Source organism: Acipenser ruthenus, chromosome 5 (assembly GCF_902713425.1).
Source record: "Acipenser ruthenus chromosome 5, fAciRut3.2 maternal haplotype, whole genome shotgun sequence".
In the NCBI taxonomy this organism is placed as follows: Eukaryota; Metazoa; Chordata; class Actinopteri; order Acipenseriformes; family Acipenseridae; genus Acipenser; species Acipenser ruthenus.
Genome location: NC_081193.1, coordinates 7,374,300 through 7,394,577, shown reverse-complemented (window position 1 = coordinate 7,394,577; position 20,278 = coordinate 7,374,300). Strand labels below are relative to the sequence as shown.

Genomic DNA, 20,278 nt, shown 5'->3' with positions numbered 1-20,278 from the left:
GTACTAACCAATACACTGTGATTACCATGGCAACAAAGAGCACAAACACACACTTGCTGGCAGTAGTCAGGGGCTACAGTAAATTATTTCAAAACAATTGACAGCATTTCTTTTAGGATGTACTTTTACATTGAAAAGTTTATGACGCCCTACCAAAATCTGTAATAAACAGGAATTTTATCTCAAACAAGTTGAGCATGGTTGAATACAAAGTGAAGCAATATTCATGGCCACTATGGTATAATGGTGAGTGAAAAGTAAAACTGCAGGGATTAAACCTATATTAGTCACATTTCTAAATGACTTGTCCTATTTGAGAGCCCTAGACACTAGGGATTCAAGGAATGTTACTCACCTCCTCAATCTCTATCCTCTTTGCGAGGTCATCAAGGGAGGGCGCACTGTCGTCCAGACCCCACGCATCCAAGAAGCCGAGGGGGGATGTGTCCAGCTCAGATTCAGCCACAGATCTGCCCGTGAAAGAGGCAACATCCCTGTCAGGAAAGCCCTTCTCCTCCATCTCCTCTGCTCTCTCCGAGGCCTTCAAGCCATCCTCGCTCTCCAAGTCTGCTTCGCCTTCCTCCAGACCCAGCTCCTCTTTCTCCTCCTCACCACCTCCCTGTCCTTCCAGCTCCCCTGGCTCACTCATGTGCTCTGACTGGGGGGCTTCATTCCCTGCTGGGGTGCTCTCAGAGTTGTCCCTTGCTTCTTCTCGAGGAGGTGAGGACAACAAACCTTTGCCTTTCACCTTTACCTCTTCTCCCAGGTGATTCCCTTCACCAGCCTGCTCCCCACGGGCAGAGGAGTCATATTGTACACCGCCTGCTTGCTGTTCTGGACTGGCTTGCCTGGGGACAGGTTTCTTTTGCGCTGTGTCAAGCAGCTGTGCTCTCTCGGACAGCAGCAGCTCCAGCTCCTCCTCCCCCTCCCCCCCCTCCTGCTGCTCTGAGGTTTCTGCATTTGTCAGCATGTCTTCAGGGAGCTCGTCTGCCTCTGCTGCTGGCTGGAAACAGCTGCCCTCCCCACCAGTGCTCTTAGTAAACAAAGAGTCAGTGAAGGGCTGGCCAAGTGGCTCAGAAGCCTGGGATGATCTAGTGCACAATGGCTCCCACTGGTGGCTGCCCACAAACTCACTTCTGCTGGTCTCACTTCCAGAAACAGACCCTCCGTCCGACATGCTCGCTTGTTTGCCTTCCTTTTCCTCCCTCGGTGCTTCTGTGTCAGGTCCGCTACCTGATAAGGGAAGAAACAAGGATCCAATTAGTACAGACTCATCACAACAGACCTAACAGGCTTTAGGTGCTCTGAGATTTGTTTTTTACTCATGTCTCCACTTCATTTAATAATACCTCGTAAAGTGGATTCATTATTCAATGAGTGCATTTTTTTTCATGTAAACATTATCCACCACACTCAAAAGATAAAAACAACAAGGATATCTTTAGCTGTTTATTTCATCGTTCTAAATAGTAACTGCTTCTGGACCTGCACTCTTTATAATCGCTATAAAAGAAATGCTGTAGTAAACATTCACTAACATGTTGAAGACTGAGACAGACAGCACACGCACACATGCACACACACACACACACACACACACACACACACCTACACTTGCATGCTGTGCAAAATTCTTCTACACATTTAAACTTTAACTACATTCCTGATTACATTTAAAACATTGCAAAATGTACGTGAGGGTAGTAGATGTACTGTAAATGTTTAATGTATCTATACGCACCTTTCATGCAGTATCTCTATGGAACACATATCCATTTAAACCACAGTAAAGTTACTATTTTAGTCTTTGTGTTCTAGCAAATAGAATCATCTGAAAGCTCGTTGTTCTATGGAGCTATCCAATCAAACTTTCAGACACAGAAGGTCAAGTGGCAAAAATGTGAGCGAACGTACTACGAAATCTTTTAAATTGGAAGTTATTTTGAACTTCCCCCTAAACACGGAGACAGAGCTATCACTTATGACTGAATTCATGCCTAAAATTAGATTTTTAGTTAAAAACTGTAAGATTATCATACATTATGATAGGCCAAGTATTGTATGTACAACTATTCATATTTTAGTGTCTGATTGAACAGGACTGGGACTACAGAGCACTACAGCACAAAATGAGAAGTGTCATAAAACTGGTGTCATTCCTGTACCTACCAGCAGGGGAACAAGACTGCTTTAGAAATGAGAAGACCTGCATAACTACATTTTTAATACAAATAATTCCTACAGTGGTTTAGCATTTTACTATTGCCACACTCCAATATTAAATGCAGGCCAGGCATTATAGGGTATGCATGTCCCTTTAATAAATGTGGGCAGTACAAGTTACAGAACAAACACCCTTGTCTGTATTCCACCTGTCTGACACTGAGCTGAGAACCCCCATGTTAGTGAATCACTGTGCAGACAGATGGCTGTCCTGGAATGAATACAGCATCATGCATGTATGTGAAAGTGAAACCGCACAAACACAAAGAGTGTGGCACGAACCTAAGGTAACAGACACTGCCCTGCTCTCCCAGCTGATAAAGCTCAGTGGCTTTCCTGCACCCTGGACACACTATGCTTTCACATCATGCATTATGCAATGGGCAGAAGGAATTTAAAGTGTGGACTAATACAGAGGCCTTTGGGTTGGTACTCTGGTTTTAGAATGGTGAGTCCCATTTATTTGTATCGGAGAAGCCTGGCTAACTAGGAACTTGTTTGTGAGAATATATATATATATATATATATATATATATATATATATATATATATATATATATATATACAGTGCCTTGCGAAAGTATTCGGCCCCCTTGAACTTTGCGACCTTTTGCCACATTTCAGGCTTCAAACATAAAGATATGAAACTAATTTTTTGTGAAGAATCAACAACAAGTGGGACACAATCATGAAGTGGAACGAAATTTATTGGATATTTCAAACTTTTTTAACAAATAAAAAACTGAAAAATTGGGCGTGCAAAATTATTCAGCCCCCTTAAGTTAATACTTTGTAGCGCCACCTTTTGCTGCGATTACAGCTGTAAGTCGCTTGGGGTATGTCTCTATCAGTTTTGCACATCGAGAGACTGAAATTTTTGCCCATTCCTCCTTGCAAAACAGCTCGAGCTCAGTGAGGTTGGATGGAGAGCATTTGTGAACAGCAGTTTTCATGTCTTTCCACAGATTCTCGATTAGATTCAGGTCTGGACTTTGACTTGGCCATTCTAACACCTGGATATGTTTATTTGTGAACCATTCCATTGTAGATTTTGCTTTATGTTTTGGATCATTGTCTTGTTGGAAGACAAATCTCCGTCCCAGTCTCAGGTCTTTTGCATCAGGTTTTCTTCCAGAATGGTCCTGTATTTGGCTCCATCCATCTTCCCATCAATTTTAACCATCTTCCCTGTCCCTGCTGAAGAAAAGCAGGCCCAAACCATGATGCTGCCACCACCATGTTTGACAGTGGGGATGGTGTGTTCAGGGTGGTGAGCTGTGTTGCTTTTATGCCAAACATAACGTTTTGCATTGTTGCCAAAAAGTTCGATTTTGGTTTCATCTGACCAGAGCACCTTCTTCCACATGTTTGGTGTGTCTCCCAGGTGGCTTGTGGCAAACTGTAAACGACACTTTTTATGGATATCTTTAAGAAATGGCTTTCTTCTTGCCACTCTTCCATAAAGGCCAGATTTGTGCAGTATACGACTGATTGTTGTCCTATGGACAGAGTCTCCCACCTCAGCTGTAGATCTCTGCAGTTCATCCAGAGTGATCATGGGCCTCTTGGCTGCATCTCTGATCAGTCTTCTCCTTGTATGAGCTGAAAGTTTAGAGGGACGGCCAGGTCTTGGTAGATTTGCAGTGGTCTGATACTCCTACTATTTCAATATTATCGCTTGCACAGTGCTCCTTGGGATGTTTAAAGCTTGGGAAATCTTTTTGTATCCAAATCCGGCTTTAAACTTCTCCACAACAGTATCTCGGACCTGCCTGGTGTGTTCCTTGTTCTTCATGATGCTCTCTGCGCTTTAAACGGACCTCTGAGACTATCACAGTGCAGGTGCATTTATACGGAGACTTGATTACACACAGGTGGATTCTATTTATCATCATTAGTCATTTAGGTCAACATTGGATCATTCAGAGATCCTCACTGAACTTCTGGAGAGAGTTTGCTGCACTGAAAGTAAAGGGGCTGAATAATTTTGCACGCCCAATTTTTCAGTTTTTTATTTGTTAAAAAAGTTTGAAATATCCAATAAATTTCGTTCCACTTCATGATTGTGTCCCACTTGTTGTTGATTCTTCACAAAAAATTACAGTTTCATATCTATGTTTGAAGCCTGAAATGTGGCAAAAGGTCGCAAAGTTCAAGGGGGCCGAATACTTTCGCAAGGCACTGTATATATATATATATATATATATATATATATATATATATATATATATATATATATATATATATATATATATATATATTAGCTCAAAGAGCCAGCTGCCCAACATTTCGATATGTTGTACATATCTTTCTCAAGGGAGCATGTGTTTGAATCAAAACATTGGAATATACTGTATATTTGGTCCCCAATGGGTTAATAATGGTCTTTAATAATAAATATGTTACTTCTCTCTTCTTATTCTATATTCTCAGAAGATTTTTACAACGAATTATACCATTGTTACAGTACACATACAGAGCAACTAAAAAGCCTGGTCGCAGGTGACCAATCCAAAATCACAACCTTTGACAAGTAGCTATGACACTTAACACCTCTGACATCTAGCAGGCTATCACAAATCTTCCAATGGCTCTGTTGTGCTGTCATGCATCCATAACATTAAACTATTTAGTCAAACTGTGAAAACGAAAAGAAACTATGTCAAGTAGACAAACTGTTTGGCTTTATTAAACGGATGGATTTTGCTGAAAAAGCCAACATGAATGTCTTAGATCAACACTCTTATGAAAACTAAACACTTTTTTTTTTAATCTAGGAGGTTGTGTTCTGCAATTTAGCGACTAAACAGTTAGAGAGGTTTATTGCAAGAAACGCACTGGGACATAAACTAGCACAATGAGAACCCACAACTGGCAGGTTTAAATATGTACAGACAAAATCACAACAATCTGAACACTGAAAAGCAGCAAAACTGCACAAAGCACATCTCAATAAATCTACTATCTGCAGGTTGCATCGTACACCTATGAAAATACTTCCCTCTCAGCACAACACACAAATGTCCAGTGGTTAAAGAAAGGGGCATGTAACCAGGAGGTCCCCCGTTCAAATCCTACCTCAGCCACTGACTCCTTGTGTGACCCTGAGCAAGTCACTTCACCTCCTTGTGCTCCGTCTTTCGGATGAGACGTAATTGTAAGTGACTCTGCAGCTGATGCATAGTTCACACACCCGAGTCTCTGTAAGTTGCCTTGGATAAAGGCGTCTGCTAAATAAACAAATAATAATACCTGAACTGCATGTAGTGGCTTTCGGGTCGGGTTTCCCTTGCTCTCCAGCTTTCTTCAAAGGAATAAGGCTGTTTTTCAATGCATTCTCAGCTGCAACAGGCTGAAAAGAAATTATAGGACATTACCTCCAGAACAAAGAGTGAAAATAAAAAGCAGTGCAAGGAAAGAGCACAGCATGAGCTGGTTTGAAATATAGCACTTTCTTACCTTTTCAGCAGTAAGAGTGGGCCTGTGGAAAATAAAGGGAAAAAAAAGTTTTGCTGATTGTAAATACTATATACTAGTTTTATTACATATAAACTGTGTTTATTTCCTCTTACAAACTGTGCAAAATGGAAAGAGCGATTAAGGCTGTAGTCCGTCCGCATTTTAGCTACGCACTTTTCCCCATGTTGAAACTATCTCTAGTCTCAAATTGCTCAAAGCACAGCAACGAAGCATATGCTTGAACCATCATAATCTGCAACAATCAGAATCCGCTGATTACATTCAGGCCTGGTTGATGTGGAAGCTCCTTGTGGTGACTGAACACACAAATTACTGCAGCGAGTGTAATGAATGGAGCGAGCGTGTGCATTCTCCAGCGCAGCGAGTGTACTGAATGGAGCGAGCGTGCGCATTCTCCAGCGCAGCGAGTGTACTGAATGGAGCGAGCGTGCGCATTCTCCAGCGCAGCGAGTGTACTGAATGGAGCGAGCGTGCGCATTCTCCAGCGCAGCGAGTGTACTGAATGGAGCGAGCGTGCGCATTCTCCAGCGCAGCGAGTGTAATGAATGGAGCGAGCGTGCGCATTCTCCAGCGCAGCGAGTGTAATGAATGGAGCGAGCGTGCGCATTCTCCAGCGCAGCGTGTAATGAATGGAGCGAGCGTGCGCATTCTCCAGCGCAGCGAGTGTAATGAATGGAGCGAGCGTGCGCATTCTCCAGCGCAGCGAGTGTAATGAATGGAGCGAGCGTGCGCATTCTCCAGCGCAGCGAGTGTAATGAATGGAGCGAGCGTGCGCATTCTCCAGCGCAGCGAGTGTAATGAATGGAGCGAGCGTGCGCATTCTCCAGCGCAGCGAGTGTAATGAATGGAGCGAGCGTGCGCATTCTCCAGCGCAGCGAGTGTAATGAATGGAGCGAGCGTGCGCATTCTCCAGCGCAGCGAGTGTAATGAATGGAGCGAGCGTGCGCATTCTCCAGCGCAGCGAGTGTAATGAATGGAGCGAGCGTGCGCATTCTCCAGCGCAGCGAGTGTAATGAATGGAGCGAGCGTGCGCATTCTCCAGCGCAGCGAGTGTAATGAATGGAGCGAGCGTGCGCATTCTCCAGCGCAGCGAGTGTAATGAATGGAGCGAGCGTGCGCATTCTCCAGCGCAGCGAGTGTAATGAATGGAGCGAGCGTGCGCATTCTCCAGCGCAGCGAGTGTAATGAATGGAGCGAGCGTGCGCATTCTCCAGCGCAGCGAGTGTAATGAATGGAGCGAGCGTGTGCATTCTCCAGCGCAGCGAGTATAATGAATGGAGCGAGCGTGCGCATTCTCCAGCGCAGCGAGTGTAATGAATGGAGCGAGCGTGTGCATTCTCCAGCGCAGCGAGTGTAATGAATGGAGCGAGCGTGTGCATTCTCCAGCGCAGCGAGTGTAATGAATGGAGCGAGCGTGTGCATTCTCCAGCGCAGCGAGTGTAATGAATGGAGCGTGTGCATTCTCCAGCGCAGCGAGTGTAATGAATGGAGCGAGCGTGTGCATTCTCCAGCGCAGCGAGTGTAATGAATGGAGCGAGCGTGTGCATTCTCCAGCGCAGCGAGTGTAATGAATGGAGCGAGCGTGTGCATTCTCCAGCGCAGCGAGTGTAGAATGGAGCGTGTGCATTCTCCAGCGCAGCGAGTGTAATGAATGGAGCGAGCGTGTGCATTCTCCAGCGCAGCGAGTGTAATGAATGGAGCGTGTGCATTCTCCAGCGCAGCGAGTGTAATGAATGGAGCGAGCGTGTGCATTCTCCAGCGCAGAGAGTGTAATGAATGGAGCGAGCGTGTGCATTCTCCAGCGCAGCGAGTGTAATGAATGGAGCGAGCGTGTGCATTCTCCAGCGCAGCGAGTGTAGAATGGAGCGTGTGCATTCTCCAGCGCAGCGAGTGTAATGAATGGAGCGAGCGTGTGCATTCTCCAGCGCAGCGAGTGTAATGAATGGAGCGTGTGCATTCTCCAGCGCAGCGAGTGTAATGAATGGAGCGAGCGTGTGCATTCTCCAGCGCAGCGAGTGTAATGAATGGAGCGAGCGTGTGCATTCTCCAGCGCAGCGAGTGTAATGAATGGAGCGAGCGTGTGCATTCTCCAGCGCAGCGAGTGTAGAATGGAGCGTGTGCATTCTCCAGCGCAGCGAGTGTAATGAATGGAGCGAGCGTGTGCATTCTCCAGCGCAGCGAGTGTAATGAATGGAGCGTGTGCATTCTCCAGCGCAGCGAGTGTAATGAATGGAGCGAGCGTGTGCATTCTCCAGCGCAGCGAGTGTAATGAATGGAGCGAGCGTGTGCATTCTCCAGCGCAGCGAGTGTAATGAATGGAGCGAGCGTGTGCATTCTCCAGCGCAGCGAGTGTAGAATGGAGCGTGTGCATTCTCCAGCGCAGCGAGTGTAATGAATGGAGCGAGCGTGTGCATTCTCCAGCGCAGCGAGTGTAATGAATGGAGCGTGTGCATTCTCCAGCGCAGCGAGTGTAATGAATGGAGCGAGCGTGTGCATTCTCCAGCGCAGCGAGTGTAATGAATGGAGCGAGCGTGTGCATTCTCCAGCGCAGCGAGTGTAATGAATGGAGCGAGCGTGTGCATTCTCCAGCGCAGCGAGTGTAGAATGGAGCGTGTGCATTCTCCAGCGCAGCGAGTGTAATGAATGGAGCGAGCGTGTGCATTCTCCAGCGCAGCGAGTGTAATGAATGGAGCGTGTGCATTCTCCAGCGCAGCGAGTGTAATGAATGGAGCGAGCGTGTGCATTCTCCAGCGCAGCGAGTGTAATGAATGGAGCGAGCGTGTGCATTCTCCAGCGCAGCGAGTGTAATGAATGGAGCGAGCGTGTGCATTCTCCAGCGCAGCGAGTGTAGAATGGAGCGTGTGCATTCTCCAGCGCAGCGAGTGTAATGAATGGAGCGAGCGTGTGCATTCTCCAGCGCAGCGAGTGTAATGAATGGAGCGAGCGTGTGCATTCTCCAGCGCAGCGAGTGTAATGAATGGAGCGAGCGTGTGCATTCTCCAGCGCAGCGAGTGTAATGAATGGAGCGAGCGTGTGCATTCTCCAGCGCAGCGAGTGTAATGAATGGAGCGAGCGTGTGCATTCTCCAGCGCAGCGAGTGTAATGAATGGAGCGAGCGTGCGCATTCTCCAGCGCAGCGAGTGTAATGAATGGAGCGTGTGCATTCTCCAGCGCAGTGAGTGTAATGAATGGAGTGTGTGCATTCTCCAGCGCAGTGAGTGTAATGAATGGAGCGTGTGCATTCTCCAGCGCAGCGAGTGTAATGAATGGAGCGAGCGTGTGCATTCTCCAGCGCAGCGAGTGTAATGAATGGAGTGTGTGCATTCTCCAGCGCAGCGAGTGTAATGAATGGAGCGTGTGCATTCTCCAGCGCAGCGAGTGTAATGAATGGAGCGTGTGCATTCTCCAGCGCAGTGAGTGTAATGAATGGAGTGAGCGTGTGCATTCTCCAGCGCAGCGAGTGTAATGAATGGAGCGTGTGCATTCTCCAGCGCAGCGAGTGTAATGAATGGAGCGTGTGCATTCTCCAGCTACAGCTGTACAGACCCCTGACACCAAGAAGATCTCTTTTGGTTTCTTAAACTTGACAAACATTTGCAGCTACTGTTAAAAGTTTAGCATCACCTAGAATCGTAGGATTGTAAATCAAAAGAAACAACTATAGGCCACAGCTGTAGGTCACTTTGGTATTTGGGTAGAGGGCGATTGTGTGAAAAATGTCTTTCCTGCATCCAAGCCCAATGAAATATTATGAAAATCTAAACAGGCAGGCTGGTCTGGCTTGAGGGCTATAAGTACATGATTACCAGGTCTAGTGCCCTGTGTAAAAAGGGCACAAGCATGACAGGGTTAAAAAGGGCAGTGATGCTTGGGTATGTCCCTAAAATTACACTTTTAAAATAGGTTTGTATGTATCACTTAGACTGTAATGCTGGTTATTTCATTATAAACAGCGAGCCATGGTGAATATACAGTACACACATAAATCCAGAATAAGTAAGCCACCATGACCTACACATTCTGATATTCTCAAGAACATGTGCTAATAAATGGCCAATAGCAAGCTTCATCAGAAATGGCAGGCAGATATATTGTATGCACATTATGTACAGTGTGTCTGAATGAATGTATTACGAGCGCCTCAACTAAATACAATACTTGCCTCCTTTGATGCAGCACCCATGGAGGATAAGAATGGAGGTGTGCCAGGCATATTCTCCTATAGACCTCACGCTTCTGAAGGATTCCCTCTTACCTTCGGTGTGTCATGCAGAGCTTCGTCAGCGTTGCCAGCTCCTGAGCTTCCAGAGTGTTCAGAGAGTTTCCAAAGGGCTTGGTCTCCTGAGACGGGGCGACTTTCCTTCTTGATTCTAAAAACCACCCGAGGGGGCGTTAAAAGACATACATCACGTTGTTTGAAAGCCAACTACAACCCCCCCCCCCCCCCCCCCAAAAAAAAAAAAAACACTGCTCCTCTGTGTCATTGGAGGGGTTCTTTGTATCTGATCCATCGACAGTCACTGATAGCCCTGCATTCAACAACTAGGCTGCCAGGCCATTACAGTGCTGTCAGGCCTACAGTATATGCGCCACCATGTGGAGGAAAGCCTGTCAAGATTTCAACAGCAAATCTTAATCCTGGTATACCATTTTATGGAAATTACCGATAGTCGTGAATGCCACTCTGCTAAGAAGACAAAGGATGTCCTCACATTGTAATGGGATAATAAATCATCCAGGTCTCTGAATTGCTGGTGAATCACGCTAGACATACAGTGCTGTAGCAGCAAATAATCAAAGGACTTGCTATTGAAAATTAACAAATGATCAGCCTATATTGATCATTTATTTTAAATAAGTACTGTTTAAAAACATGAGTATTCAGTCTGTATTCAACTTAAGTTGGCGCCTACAAAAATAGGCCATTAAAATACCTCCAGCATTTCTTTCATTGCAACAATAACGCTGGGATGTGTTCATTATTATTTTGTATATTTATTCTTATTTATGTATTGATTTATTTATTTTTAATTGTGCACAGCTCTGCAATAGAAGGCACAAGAGAATAAATAGTTCTCGGGTTAAAGGATTAATCTCATGTATGGCAGAAGACTTCTGGTGGGTAAGTAGTTTTTTTTTATAATTTGGTTTACAAAAACCTCAACAAAATGAACCAGGACATTTCAAATGGGCAGCAGTGTGGAGTAGTGGTTAGGGCTCTGGACTCTTGACCAGAGGGTCGTGGGTTCAATCCCCAGTGGGGACACTGCTGCTGTACCCTTGAGCAAGGTACTTTACCTAGATTGCTCCAGTAAAAACCCAGCTGTATAAATGGGTAATTGTATGTAAAAATAATGTGATATCTTGTAACAATTGTAAGTCGTCCTGGATAAGGGCGTCAGCTAAGAAATAAATAATAATAATAATAATAATAATAATAATAATAATAATAATAATAATAATAATAATAAATGTTCACAAATGATCATAAAATGATCAGTGAGTTCTAATATATTTAAATGTATTTAATAGTCAATCTTTAAAATAAACAAAATGTAATTCTATAAGATGCCACATAGGTATCTTTAAACATGCACATATGTTTGATCATCACAAAGTCTTGGGCTTGCCAGTACTCCGACATAGATAACTTATTCAATGCAACAATTGTTAGATTTTCACAGAACAACCCATTTGTGACAACTGGCCAGATTTGTCCCAAAAGCAGAAAACTCTTACTAGGATACCTGTTGATGACACACAGATGAAAAGTGGCAGTTGCCTCTATGGTACATACCCCACTGCTTCTGAACGGCTGACAAGTTAGACAGCAGCTGCTCGTGGTACAGTCTTTCCAGCTGGATGAACTGGACAGCTTTATCATCTGGAAGGGTTGTTAAAGAAAATTAACGGAAAGCCGAGTGTTTTTCATCGTACAGCAGACCAGGGCAAGGTTGGGGTGACCGAGCAGTGCATTAGTGAAAGGAACACAATGCTCAGCAATGTTCTGCTATACAGTCCACACACAGGGCGTTCACTGAAACCAGCTTACTGGAAGTACAGCAACCGCATAAACAAACGTTTGCCTCATGGTGCTTTTGAGTCAACATTTTTAAAGAAAGCACTGTTCTGACAGAAAACATGTTGAATGAAGAATGCAAGCCTTGACCCAGCTATTTTCAGACACAAAATAGCAGCTGAAAAAAAGGTTGAACCATTTCACATTTTTCCAAACAAAGTAAGGATACAATCATGTTCTTGGAAGTAGGTCTCAGCTATCTGAAAAAAAATAAAATAAATTGGCCTAAATAGAAGTTTTAATTCATTTTTATGTCCTGACAATACAGTATTCCAATTCATTCATGAATTGCACATGGCTTTGCTTAGACAATATCACTTGCCAGCTGAAAAAACACAATGTGTATTATTTGAAGAAGAAATACAACTACGAACACCATGTTTAAAAGCATGCAATCACAAAACCCATTCTACACACAGTATATACGTACTACAAATATGATACTTTACACGTACGGTAAGTTTCCCTACCAATGGCTACCACCTTTGCAGAAGAAGCGAAGCAGTTTTCATTCTTGTGACAAACAGTGGAACTGTCAAGAATTCAACTCTAGCATTTCTATTACAGTGGGAGTCTGAACCCAGGGGCCCTTGCTTTGCTGCACTGTTGCTAATAGCAATAACAATACATTTACATAAATCCTAAGTGCCAGGGCCAAGCCCCCGCAGCACAGCAGAGGGCCATTGATGAGGCTGCACACACAATAGGGTCTCTTTGAAGAAACACAGGAGGAATGAGGGGAATGGAGTTGGTAAACACATTTCTGCTCTTGCATTATTCTGGGAGTGGCACTTGAAAGCTCAGTGGTTGTGGTACACATTAGCATCACAAACATATATGGAAAATAAACAAAGACAGTATTTTCTTTCTTTTTCTCTTTAGCTGTGATTCGAATGGAACTGTTGCCTGTCGACAGGACACCCAAGAAAATACTGGGAAATATATTTCAATAAACAGAACACACAAATAATAAAATTAGGTATATGTACAAATATCACATACAGAAAAAATCTAAACTTGTTACAAGTGGGTCATGATGGATTAAGCCTGCAGACAAGGGCAACATACAGTATAGAGACAAGTAACATATGTGCTACAGTGGACCAAATCACAAGAATCTTCAGCACTGCACAAGATGCACCTGTTTTGAACAGTGAGCTGGAAGCTACGCATGTGTGTCTGTCAGTGTATGAAACAAAGTCTTCTACTTCTTATCACTTTTGAGACTTACAGAGATTGAATTGGGTCACCTTGTCCCAACCCAATCCCAGTTCTCCCAAAAATAATCAAGACTATTTCATTTTCCACCCTTAGCTATTAGAAGATTGCAAAACTCAGAACCATGCATTACCTTGCTGATGTAATCTTTTCCCAAGAAATGTATCATGTGGAAATGAAATGACTCCCAACAGAACAGATCTGGGACATTCCATCAGCACAGCAGGGTGCAATCTTTTGAGTCACCATTTGGATGAAAGCAGGTGTGTTGAGTGGGTCCACAGAGAAAACAACGCACACAGAACTGCAGGTCTCCATCATCCGTAATTTCAGATATGCAGTAGGGAGTCACATTCGTTCTAACCAAGTTTCACCTCTATTGAGAAGCGACTCTTTATATGTAAAATTGGAAAGGCCATTGCCAGGGACATGCATAATCTGTTCAAAACTGAAGATAATGTTTAAGGAGGGTTTAGGCTTAGGGTTAGGGTTAGGTAGGTTTGAGGAAAAAAGTCTATACTGCTTTTTGTGTCCCCACAGACGGTGAGCATACAGTAGTTCTGGGTTTAAAAAAAAATTAATTCACTGGAGAAAAAGCACTACCAGCCCCCATGAAAATCATCAAGAGTTTATTAGTTTGTATGCAGTTTGCAGAACTCAAATTATTTCACCTACTGCAAGGTTAAAAAACAATAATGTTAACATGCTAGTACTATAATAAAGCAATCTTGTAAAGCAAGTTACTTGTTACATTTTTATGACTCTACGCACATTTCCCCCCCCCGAGGGATAGAGGTGGTACACATTGAGTAATGTTCCCATATCTCTCCAGAATTACAGAAGGGTGGACTCACACCAAAACTTTTTTATTTTTTTTGTCCAACCCGTGTGCAATTTCATGCCTGTGTAATAAATACATCTTTAACAGCGGTGTGTTCAGAAACATGGCTATATATGGCAATCAAACACTTTTCTTGTAATTTGCCATTTCTGAAAAGAGGCAGACATGTGGTACAAATACCAGCACAGAGAGCAGATTTACAGGTCATTGTTCTCACATGTCTGCCAAAACAGAGCCCCCCCCCCCCCCCCCCAAAAAAAAAAACAAGCCCAACATAGCTAATTAAAGACAAAACTTCTGTGGAAAGGGTTTGTTTTGTTTTAATTTTTTGATTACTTAACGTTATTTGCAACAATACACCTTCTGAAACACAGGGCTTAAGAACTGGCTGCAGAGAGCAAATGTTTTGGAGTCAATTTAAACAAATGACCTTTATTCTGTACTACAAGACATTTATGGTCGTTTAATAATAATATATACAAAATAAAGGAGTAGTGCCATTAACCTGAAAGGAAATTCTATGTATGCTAGTCATAAAGACATGCCTTTTTCAGTCACTGCCAGGACTTTAATCTTCTCACTGGACATTAGAGTGACGACAACCATACAACAACTCACTGGGAAAGTGTGTAGCTAAGTAGAGGCTGCTAAAGAAGCTGTATGCATGAACTTGTACCAAGTACTGGTCATACCAAGTGGCATTACAGAACTAAACTGGATGACTGAATGAACACAGATATGGTAATACTGTATAGCGTAGGTGTTAAATACTTACTGTATCTCCAAAATATTCCCTATTGTCACAATCTCTATGCACTGTGGGGATAACATTGAAGAAACAAGACACAATAATCATGAATTCATGCATTCACCCCTTTTCAGGCAAGTGTTTGTCATAGATGTCACCCCAGAGCCAGGCATTTTATGACCGTTTTTAACCACACTGTCTTTAAAGTGCTATAAAAGGAAACATTTGAAACATTTGAGATATATATATATATATATATATATATATATATATATATATATACATATACACTACCGTTCAAAAGTTTTAGAACACCCCCATTTTTCCAGTTTTTATTGAAATTTAAGCAGTTCAAGTCCAGTGAATAACCTGAAATGGTACAAAGGTAAGCGGTAAACTGCCAGAGGTTAAAAAAAAAAGTTTAGGTTACCAAAAACTGAAAAATAATGTACATTTCAGAGTTATACAAAAAGGCCTTTTTCAGGGAACAAGTAATGGGTTAACAACTTACAGCTGTTCTGCAGCAATGGAAGTAAATTAAGCCTTGAAAGTTGACGCTAACAATTCCTACAGGTGTCCCAACTTTTGTTGATTACTTACAAACCCTCTGTCTGTATAAAAGCAGTGTTGGAACAGACTGTGTTACTACACCCTCTTAAGCATTATTTGGACAGTATTGTACTGCAGGAAGTAGTATATTGCTCTCATAATGGCGAGAAAAAGGCAATTAACAAAGGAAGAGACAGACCATTATAACTAGGGGTCTACTCAATTCGCGATTTCGCGGAAATTGTGAAATACAGGATTGTCCACGAAATGAACCTTAAAAGTATTATTCAAAATAAGATGTGAATTACTGATAAAATAGTTTGTTTTAAAACTTCTCCGAGGTCACTGCGATGCAAAAGCAATTTACTTCCTTCTGTATGTGGCCATGTGATAATTAAATCCAATCACTGGCTTGCTGAATCAGTGTCGTCTACTTTGTATGATATAACGTTACAGTACATGCGACATCAGTTTGGTTGAACTCTAAAACATATCGAAGGCGGCATTACTTAAAATAACCAGATTATGACGGACAAATCGAAAAAATCTAAATACATTTCAGCTCAGGAGCGGGTGAAACAGTTCCCGACAGGAACCTTACATGCAGACGGTGGTAAATTGTTTTGTTCATCTTGCAATGTGACTATAGATTTTTCAAGAAAAAACATGATCGATCGACATATTGCGTCAGAATAGCATATCAAACGTAAATCTACTACAGAAGTTACTGCCCAAAATAAAAAGCAAGCGACAGTGGCATCGATGTTTAAAAGAGCAACTGAAAGCAGTTCAGCAAGAAGAGAAGCAACGTTCGAGCTAGTGGAGGCCTTCACTGCTGCCAACATACCTTTGGGAAAAAATGGATAATCTGAAACTAAGGAACTACTTCAACAAACACGTAGCAAACGCTGGAAGTTTTCCGTGTGCAAACAAACTTCACCAGGATTATTTACCAGAATTAATTGCTTTGCACGTTGAGTCTGTTAAATCTGCACTGGTGGAATGCGATTCAGTTTCAATTGTAGCCGACGAGGCAACAGACGCACAGGATAACTATATACTCCACATTTTATTTGTACCTGGCAGCTGGAACGACAACGACCTGACCGTGTTTTTAACAGAGCCTGTTCAGCATGAGTCTGTAAATTACTCAACTGTAGTGCAAGCCACAGTAAAGGCTGTTGTAAACTATGGCTTAGAATTCAACAAGGTCTCCACATTTATCTTTGACAATGCGATGTACATGAATAAAGCTTTTTCTGATGTGCAGCATGGAATGATGCCGAATGCAATTCACCTTACCTGCAATGCACATATTCTTTCCTTGGCTAGTGATGTCTGGCGTACAAGTTTCCCTGATGTGGATATTCTGGTTTCTTCTTTAAAAAAAACGTTTAAACATTGTCCAAGTCGTAAATTACGATACCGGGAGTCAATTGCCAATCAAAGTGACAAAGTACCTGCAACAGTGTCGCTTCCACCGGAACCAGTGATTACGAGGTGGAATTCGTGGTTTAATGCAGTGAGTTACCATGCAAAGAATATACAGTACTACCAGCAATTTGTTTGTGACAAGCTTGAAATCACACCAGACACACAGTTTTTGCTTAAAATCCGTGATCTTTTAAAACAAAGTGAAATTGCTGACCAAGTGAAATTTGTGGCTGAAAATGCAAGCAGGTTCGTGCAGCTTCTGACTTGGTTTGAAAGTCGGAAGGTTTCTATCCACCAAGCAGACAACAAAGTGATTGATCTGATAAGCTGGGTCGAGGATATGGCATCGCAACAACTTTCAGGCTGCCAAGCCGAAAACCGCCGCAGACAACAAGTGTTCCAGTCAATCGCAGCAAAGTTAAATCAGTACTACAAGTACGACCAGTTAAAGCCACCTCGATTTAAACAGCCTGCTGCCTACTTTTTAAACGCTGTTCGAATCTTTGACCCAAGTCAGGCATCTTTTCTGTGTTTTGACACCAATCTACTTAAAGCAATACCTGGATGGCAGAAAGAGCATGACTACGAACGTGCTGCGTACTTGAACTATGTCAAAGAATTGCAGATGCCAGTAAAAGTGACTGAGCTTTGGGCTCGCTTTCCGACCGCTTTCCATGTATCTACAAGTTGGCAAAGCGGTGCCCTACAATTCCAGTGAATTCAGTGGATGCCGAACGTGCCATATCAATGTATGGTCAAGTATTCACACCCCAGAGACAGAGGATGTCAGCTGCAACTGCTGGTGGATGCTGCATGCTGACATTTAACAAATAAGACGTCGCGTTTTATGAAGATAAGCATACATGTGTATTCCTGAGCTTTGGAGGTAATATATATATATATATATATAGTATACATTGTTTTCTATATTGTATAAATATAGCCGTGAAATATCCGCGAATTTTGCTATTTATGCCGTGATAGACCCGTGAAAAATGAAAAATTTCTCCGCGATTTAAGTAGACCCCTAATTATAACCCTTAATAGTGTAGGTCTTTCCTTTAGAGAAATTGCAAAGAAAGCCAAGGTGTCAGTGAGTACAGTTTCCTACACCATCAAAAGGCACTTGGAAACTGGAGGAAACTCTGACAGGAAGAGGTCTGGCAGACCCAAAGCCACAACAGAATCAGAAGACAAGTTTCTGAGAGTCAACAGCTTGCGTGATAGGCGGCTCACAGGACAACAGCTTCAAGCACAGCTTAACACTGGTCGAAGTAAGCAAGTCTCGGTTTCAAATGTGAAGAGAAGACTTCGAGCTGCAGGTTTGACAGGTCGAGTGGCAGTAAGAAAGCCATTGCTAAGATGGCAAAATAAGAAAAAGAGGCTTGCCTGGGCCATGAAGCACTGCCAGTGGATTACTGAAGACTGGAAGAAGGTCTTATGGACCGATGAATCAAAATTTGAAATCTTCGGTTCATCACGCAGGGTTTTTGTACGCCGTCGAGTAGGCGAAAGGATGGTTCCTCGGTGTGTGACACCAACTGTCAAACATGGAGGAGGAAGCATGATGGTCTGGGGCTCTTTTGCTGGATCCAGAGTCGGCGACTTGCACAGAGTGAGTGGCACCCTGAACCAAAACTGCTACCACAGCATTTTGCAGCGCCATGCAATACCCTCTGGTATACGCCTAGTTGGTCAGGGGTTCATCCTACAGCAAGATAATGACCCAAAACATACCTCCAGGCTATGTCAGAACTACCTTAGAAGAAAAGAACAAGACGGTAGGCTTCAAATCATGGAATGGCCAGCACAGTCTCCAGACTTAAACCCCATCGAACTGGTTTGGGATGAACTGGACAGAAGGGTGAAAGCAAAGCAACCTACAAGTGCAACACATTTGTGGGAACTTCTGCAACAGTGTTGGGAAGAACTTTCCGAACAATATTTGATTTCCATTGTAGAAAGAATGCCACGAGTGTGTTCGGCTGTTATATCTGCAAAAGGTGGCTACTTTGATGAGTCAAAAATTTAGATTAAATTTTGTTAAACAAAACGATTCCATGATTTCTTTTTTATCTCCAATTGTTTATTTGTTCTATGCTTTAATTTCAGAGTACACTGAGACATTAAACTGCGTAAATTTCAATAAAAACTGGAAAAATGGAGGTGTTCTAAAACTTTTGACCGGTAGTATATATATACAGACGTGCTCAAATTTGTTGGTACCCTTACAGCTCATTGAAATAATGCTTCATTCCTCCTGAAAAGTGATGAAATTAAAAGCTATTTTATCATGTATACTTGCATGCCTTTGGTATGTCATAGAATAAAGCAAAGAAGCTGTGAAAAGAGATGAATTATTGCTTATTCTACAAAGATATTCTAAAATGGCCTGGACACATTTGTTGGTACCCCTTAGAAAAGATAATAAATAATTGGATTATAGTGATATTTCAAACTAATTAGTTTCTTTAATTAGTATCACACATGTCTCCAATCTTGTAATCAGTCATTCAGCCTATTTAAATGGAGAAAAGTAGTCACTGTGCTGTTTGGTATCATTGTGTGCACCACACTGAACATAGACCAGAGAAAGCAAAGGAGAGAGTTGTCTGAGGAGATCAGAAAGAAAATAATAGACAAGCATGGTAAAGGTAAAGGCTACAAGACCATCTCCAAGCAGCTTGATGTTCCTGTGACAACAGTTGCAAATATTATTAAGACGTTTAAGGTCCATGGAACTGTAGGCAACCTCCCTGGGCACGGCCGCAAGAGGAAAATCGACCCCAGATTGAACAGAAGGATAGTGCGAATGGTAGAAAAAAAACCAAGGATAACTGCCAAAGAGATACAAGCTGAACTCCAAGGTGAAGGTACGTCAGTTTCTGATTGCATCATCCGTCGCTTTTTGAGCGAAAGTGGGCTCCATGGAAGAAGACCCAGGAGGACTCCACTTTTGACAGAAAAACATAAAAAAGCCAGACTGGAATTTGCTAAAATGCATATTGACAAGCCACAATCCTTCTGGGAGAATGTCCTTTGGACAGATGAGTCAAAACTGGAGCTTTTTGGCAAGTCACATCAGCTCTATGTTCACAGACGAAAAAATGAAGCTTTCAAAGAAAAGAACACCATACCAACAGTGAAACATGGAGGAGGCTCGGTTATGTTTTGGGGCTGCTTTGCTGCGCCTGGCACAGGGTGCCTTGAATCTGTGCAGGACACAATGAAATCTCAAGACTATCAAGGCATTCTGGAGCAAAACGTACTGCCCAGTGTCAGAAAGCTCTGTCTCAGTCGCAGGTCATGGGTCCTCCAACAGGATAATGACCCAAAACACACAGCTAAAAGCACCCAAGAATGGATAAGAACAAAACATTGGACTATTCTGAAGTGGCCTTCTATGAGTCCTGATCTGAATCCTATCGAACATCTATGGAAAGAGCTGAAACGTGCAGTCTGGAGAAGGCACCCATCAAACCTGAGACAGCTGGAGCAGTTTGCTCAGGAAGAGTGGGCCAAACTACCTGTTAAACAGGTGCAGAAGTCTCATTGAGAGCTACAGAAAACGTTTGATTGCAGTGATTGCCTCTAAAGGTTGTGCAACAAAATATTAGGTTAGCGGTCCCATCATTTTGTCCATGCCATTTTCATTTGTTTTATTATTTACAATATTATGTTGAATAAAAAATCAAAAGCAAAGTCT

General features: G+C 42.8%; 1 protein-coding gene across 2 annotated transcripts in view; it reads right to left on the bottom strand.

Annotated features, from left to right (window-relative positions):
* LOC117403067 (consortin-like) overlaps positions 1–20,278 on the bottom strand; it is a 44,361-nt gene that overhangs the window by 6,854 nt on the left and 17,229 nt on the right. For both annotated transcript variants that reach the window (XM_034004950.3, XM_059023585.1), the window contains exons 4-9: positions 11,952–11,982; positions 11,501–11,587; positions 9,959–10,073; positions 5,683–5,704; positions 5,476–5,575; positions 356–1,233 (exon numbers count right to left, since the gene is read on the bottom strand). In XM_034004950.3, coding sequence (XP_033860841.3) covers positions 356–1,233; positions 5,476–5,575; positions 5,683–5,704; positions 9,959–10,073; positions 11,501–11,587; positions 11,952–11,982 — 1,233 coding nt within the window. The remainder of the gene's footprint in view (positions 1–355; positions 1,234–5,475; positions 5,576–5,682; positions 5,705–9,958; positions 10,074–11,500; positions 11,588–11,951; positions 11,983–20,278) is intronic.